Source organism: Amaranthus tricolor, chromosome 14 (genome assembly GCF_026212465.1).
Source record: "Amaranthus tricolor cultivar Red isolate AtriRed21 chromosome 14, ASM2621246v1, whole genome shotgun sequence".
NCBI lineage: Eukaryota > Viridiplantae > Streptophyta > Magnoliopsida > Caryophyllales > Amaranthaceae > Amaranthus > Amaranthus tricolor.
The window spans coordinates 15,704,950-15,711,477 of NC_080060.1; the positions used below are offsets into that span (position 1 = coordinate 15,704,950).

The following is a 6,528-nucleotide window of genomic DNA, read 5'->3' on the forward strand; positions in this document are numbered from 1 at the left end:
AGAATTATAGTCAAACAACACGACAAATTACTTTACCAACCATCGACGATAAGTTGAGATTATGCTCTTGGCTTACTAATATCATGTATCTATAACTTCAATAACAACCTAATAAGGGTATTTGTGATTCGCAACAATCAAACCACAACAATTAGTAACTATTATTCCCAATTTAATCAATCAAAATCACTTTCATAGTCAACTAACATCATCACGGTTACTAATTATTCACAATAATAACCAATCAACCAAATCTTAAAACAACTTTTAAAGTTATTTTATCAATCATCACTAAAATATAGTATAAAACACACATCATTAGTAATTTCATCTCTAAATCCAAGCCCTAATCGTTTCGTGTTCAAATATAACATATTTAATTACTACCCATACTAAGATTCAAAGAAACCAATACAAAATCAACACACAACCCATAATATCAAATCACACTTCAAACCCTAAGTCATAAACATGTTTAATTCATCAATCAAATTCTTACCCACAAAAAGATTCAATGAACTTAACACAAAATTAACATCAAACTCAATACACTTAATAGAACTCCTAATAAAACTAGAAAATTAATTAGAGAAAAGAGAAGAGATGGCTCACAAAGGTGAAACTAGGAGATGGACAAGGAGGTAGGTGGTTTTTGTGGTGGTGGTGAATCATTGTGCGAAATGGGGAGAAGGAGCCACACGGATTGTCCCCTGCTGACAGTACAGTAGCCGAGCTGCTGGTGGAGTCCTTCGGTGCGCCTGCCGCTGAGGGGGAAGAAGAGACACGGCCTATTGTCAGTTTCTGGGCTGCTGCTTTCTACTCGAGGGAGGATGTGACATGGCTGTGCAGGTGGTTGCTCGTGGGTGGCTGATTGGGACCAGTTGCTGGCGGCACAGTAAGGGGGAAAGGAGAGAAATAATGAGGAAGAGTGAAGGGAGTGACGGCTGGTGGGAAGCAACGAGGGTTTCGTGCCCTTTTTATCATGGTTATTTATATTAGGGATATTATCAATGGTACCCCTGTACTAGCAAAATATCAATCGTACCCCAGTTAATTTCTATGGTACCCTCCAAGTATATGCTAATTACAACCGTGACACTATTAATGATTTTTTAGTTAAATGTTCGTTAAATTTTGAATTTAACCTAACCATGGTTAGTTTCTTCTTCTTCCCTTTTCCCTTTCCTCTTCCTGCTTTCTTTTCATGGTTGCTTCATCTAAAAAACCACTGACCCGAATTCGTCGATGTAAATTAGTATCAATGAACCATACATTCATCTAATTCGTAACACAAAACCCGAATCTCTGTTGGTTCCCATCCAACAATTTACCAAAAAACGGATTAATTTTGATGTCGTAAGAGGGTAAATCAAATGATCCAATGGCACAAATTGGTCTCCAAAGAAGGGGATTAATTCCACCATAAAAAATCACAGTAAATGGCCAACAGCTCCTACTAAATCATCATCTAACTTCAGTAAAACCTCCCTAAAAGGACCATTTCCAAGCAAACTCAAATTATTAGCCATTAAATAATCATTATCAAAATTTGTATACCAAAATTCATCATTTTCATGAAATGAAACATAAATTTCTAATGCAGCTCTATAAACATTCCTAGGGATTTCCAATTCCTTATTTTGAAATTCAGTAGAATTCTGAATTTCAAACCATAACCCATCATTTAATGGAAGTTTTCTGAAAATGGGTAGTATTAAATCTGCTAAATTTCCATATAAATCAACCAAAGTCCCCTTTTTTTGATCAAAATTCTCAAATGAGTAGTAATGAAAAGTGACGCTAACATGATAAACACCAGTATAAGTTTTATCAACAATATTTCCCATATAAACTAAAAGATTTAAATTAGATTTCATAAGAAGAGATGAATATTTAGTTACATCCTTACGAACATTCCAGAAGATTCCAGAATGAGTAGGCTGAGTAGTACAACTACGAAGAAGTTCAACCCCTTCAAACCAAATCCCAAATATGCGATCATACTGACGGTCAGTGGTTTTTGTGGGTCCTAACTTTGGAACATCATTGTGTTTCTCCTTCTCCTGGTTCACCCTTTTTTAAGCTTTTATTTCTGTCTAAATTCAATACATGCCATAAACAATGTTTTCTCCGGCGACGGAAAATCAATTCGCTATTTTCTGCATATTCGGGTTGATCGCTGTCGGACTTGAGATGAAGCAGCCATGGAAGGAGAGCAGGAAGAGGAAAGGGAAAAGAGAAGAAGAAGAAACTAACCATGGTTAGGTTAAATTCAAAATTTAACGGACATTTAACGGAAAAATCATTAATAGTGTCACGGTTGTAATTAGCACATACTTGGGGGTACCATTGAAATTAACTGGGGTACCATTGATATTTTTCTATAGTGCAGGGGTACCATTGATAATATCTCTTATTATTATTATTATTATTATTATTATTATTATTATTATTATTATTATTATTATTATTATTTATTTAGTTATTTATTTATCTTTATTCATCTTCTTGCAAGGGACCTTCATGTACTCACAAATTTAATAAAATAATAATCTTAATTCGAACCTCTTTATTTTAGAAATCGTGATTGTATTTTTAATATAAATATATGTTAATATTTAAATTCGTATATGAAAGTAGTTTATTAAAACTACTTCTAAATTAATTCAACATAATTATAAAATCCCCAAAACTTATTAAAATATTAATTAATGACGTCAGAAAATCTCGGGGTGTTACAGACAACCCCTCTTAAAAGGAGTTTCGTCCCCGAAACTAGAGTAACAAGTGTACAATTCATAAAAATTTGTATTTCTAATAACTCAAGAAGGTTATTTAACTATTTTACGCTCTAGAATTTACTCAAGGATCGTGACTTTATTGACACTATTAACAAAAGGATACTCAGTCTATTAGAATATTCATACATATCTCATTTCGAGTATTTATAATCGCCTAAATTGGCTTAAACAACTAATCAAAAGCATGTAAATATTACACCAATTGATTGAAACAATCAATCGAAAGCATGTAGATATCACACAAATTCGTTCAAACAGTTAATCAGAAGCATGTAAATTTGTAATAGGTTGTTATCATAGACGCGAAAATGCGTGAAAGTGCAGGAGGAAATGCGTGTAAACGCGCGAAATTCTATTGCATTCTACCCCCCTTAAAAGTTAGTTACGACCCCGTAACTCACTAACCTCGAAACATATACAAGGATAGTGTGGTTAGACCGTGAAACTCTAATTATTTAATATCTTTAATCTCAGTACTATACACCCTAGTATCTAGGCATCAATATGTTCTCTTAGTAAGACAACTCTCCTCAATGTTTACAAAAGTAACAGATCTAGCAGATGTGGCTTTTTTTAAAAAAGTGTATCGCTTGAACTCGTAACAACACGAAAAGTGCTGTTATCTAATGTAATTCTTCAAACAACCTTTCCACTTCTACTTGACCACCTAAGGTCGTACTTTTTGATAATCTTGAAATGTACGGAAGGTTTTACTATTATAATTTAAACCATGAATGGTGGTAAAATATCAAAACAACAAAGTCGTAAAAGTAAAGTGCACGAAGTTGCTCAACACTTAACTCATATTACAATTAGACACCCTAGACCCGAGGATACTTGAATCTTACAAAACTGATTGGTTATCAACTTCCAAATCGATTCATCGCTAACTTTACTTATCATAACATAATCCTAACCTTTTACTTACATGAAAATCCTCTTTTCATTAATCATATATGATCAAGATCAAATCATTTTATAACATTTTAAATCATTCATCATGACTTGATTAGTAGATTAATAACTCAAATTAATAACTCAAAACATAATACATGTTTCAAGTATATAATCAAATTATATATATAACACATTTTAGCAAGTTACTATAGTTAATAATTATACGTTCGCAGCCATGATATTAGTACACATATCGTAATTATTCAATAATAACATCCTTTATCCATCATAATATCAAATTCTAAATACGACAATATGAGGATGATTTAGAATCATGAAGGGCAATGTCAAAGGGCACCAACACTTTTCAGCTATTCATTTACCATACGACTAGATATGTTGAAAGTATATAATTTATATCCATTAAGATCACGAGCTAATATATGACTAAAGTAATGCATCATGTACATATATAATGACGGTACTAATGGTACTAATAGGGTAATAATAACAGTAATGATCAAAAAAGATGACATTTTATGTATACATAAAAATATGCACGTTGAAAAATAACTGATGAACACACCTACATCACCGCAATTTGCAATATCAATAGCAAAGCAGTTATGTATCATACAGTTTGATAAAGTTGTGATACCAACACTAATTTCACAATATCCAACCTACATCATAACATTTCCATCACAATACTACCTCTAACTATAAGACCGTTATCTCAACCATATGATTGCTACATTAACACTTCTAAGACTATACTAAAGTACAACAACACAAAGCTAACAAAATAACGCAACACTTTGAGATTATGCATTACAATTATTCCTTCGCAAATAAGTTGAATTCAATCACCCTCCGACCTAAGATGCGAAACTTAGAACTAACAACTATAACATAATCGTTTGTATTAAAACACGTCAAAGTTTCAAAACTCTTTTCATCAAATGCTTATTACGATCCAATGATTTAGTAACATCAATTAAAACTCTTCTTAACACAAGTGCGAATATTATTTAACTCTCTTTATCGTATAATAATGATTGTTTATAATAATCGTTTAATTCATAATCCATTATCTCGATTAATCTCTCAAATTATAATTATTCGCATATTCATTGTCGTTTCTTCAATGTTTAGGTTTAAAACACCTCTTGAATTTTTATTAGGACCACATTATCTTTAGTAACTCTCCAACTTAAATTACCACGTATCACATTAATCATTATTAAAACAGTAACTTGCGTAAAGTCAGCTTCATTTAGAATCTCATCTAAGTCTTATCATTTCAATACGCTAGCAGGACTATTAAATTGGTGATCAATGAGATACTCTAAAATACTTAAAACATTTAGCTGTATCTTACATGCACAAAGACGCTTATTCCACCTCATCATCAGGTTATTTTATCCTTATGTATCGTAACTACCCAGAAGGCCACGAGGAAAAAAAATTGTAATATCACTGATTCATTTTTAATTTCAAATATCATTTTATCATGCTAACGCTTTAAAACCGTCACGATTCTTCTTCACATTATCATCCGATTAAAACATTCATCATTCTATATAAGCATTTAATGAGACAAAATGTCTTAATTTTAAAAAAAAAAGTTTTTTTTGACAACAAATAGTGATTTAAAGGTCGTTATTACTCGGCAAACATGAAATACTATATTCATTATGATGAGAGTTGGATGCTTACAAAAAGCAAAATCAATGACAGGGGACCCTTATAGTAGTATAGTTTATCAAAATATATATATAGTGGTTACTAAGGCTAATAGGTTGACTATCTTTTTCACTCTCAACTGATTCTCAAGGTCTCACTACAAGCATGAGATGTTGGGTTTAGAACTAGCAAATATATGTTACATTAACCAATTTAAAGCATCAGTCTCAATCACCGTATGAGACTGAAAATGTTTATTGGTAGACACGATTATGCCACACTAAAACTCAACACCAATGTTACTATAGCTAATTACAAAGGTCAAGAGCCTTAACCTAGAAAGAATTATAACTTCAAATGAAAATATTAAGGCAATTCTAGTTTGAACAACATTACTAATGTGATAATTTAATTCAACTGATATAGCATTATCTTTAAACACTTAGAGACGTTGAAAACAATCTCTTAACTTCAACTCATCACTATATGAAGAATATATCAATAATACTCTTATAAATCATGGTTCGAAATTGGGGGTTGGATTCTCAAACTATAAACTCTTAACGTGCTCTCGAACTTCTCCTTATATTTAGGTTTTAACGCATCTATACTTTAACTATGACCGCATTATTATCATCAATTGGCGATTAAAACTTTATTTACAAGATATCGCATACAAGATCCCTTTCTTTCATTTACAATATATCAAATTCTTATTACACTTTAGCTCTTATCCTTATTCTAGTTTAATCTACTTAGAATATGCTTGCATAGTCATTAAACATATTCAAGAGAATTATGATCACCACTTCTATGTTATGATGAACGAATGCACTTGACAAAGGGGATGCTCAAGCAGATAAATAAATAGTGGGTTCATGTATAGGATCAATATCAAAACTCGTAAGCTTTATGAAAACAATTAACATGAACAAATATTCAGACACATAAGATTAAATTTCATATAATCCTTACAAGCAAGAGAAAGTTTCCGATGCAACCAACTTCTCTAGAATTTCATCATTCATACTTCATATCTCCATAATGAATACTTCTAATACAACTCGAGTTGAACCAAATACTCAAAATTTTCATTATTTCTTTATAATAAATAATTCAAATCTACTGATTTGTTAAATCGTGT

The 6,528-nt window shown here is 31.7% G+C and overlaps 1 protein-coding gene across 1 annotated transcript; it reads right to left on the reverse strand.

Annotated features, from left to right (window-relative positions):
- Nucleotides 1-1,430: 1,430 nt before the first annotated feature.
- On the reverse strand, nt 1,431-6,079 carry LOC130799349 (peptide-N4-(N-acetyl-beta-glucosaminyl)asparagine amidase A-like). The gene is made up of 3 exons (XM_057662451.1): nt 6,062-6,079; nt 4,289-4,381; nt 1,431-2,063 (listed from the first exon to the last, which is right to left on the reverse strand). The coding sequence occupies exons 1-3, from the start codon at nt 6,077-6,079 to the stop codon at nt 1,431-1,433; spliced, it is 744 nt and encodes a 247-aa protein (XP_057518434.1).
- Nucleotides 6,080-6,528: the final 449 nt, after the last annotated feature.

What these genes read in the sequence shown, in the direction of transcription:
- LOC130799349 (XM_057662451.1), bottom strand. An exon ending in ATATTGCAAATTGCGGTGAT is followed by an intron (nt 2,064 to 4,288) that starts GTAGGTGTGTTC and finishes AGGGTGAACCAG; the next exon opens with GAGAAGGAGAAACACAATGA.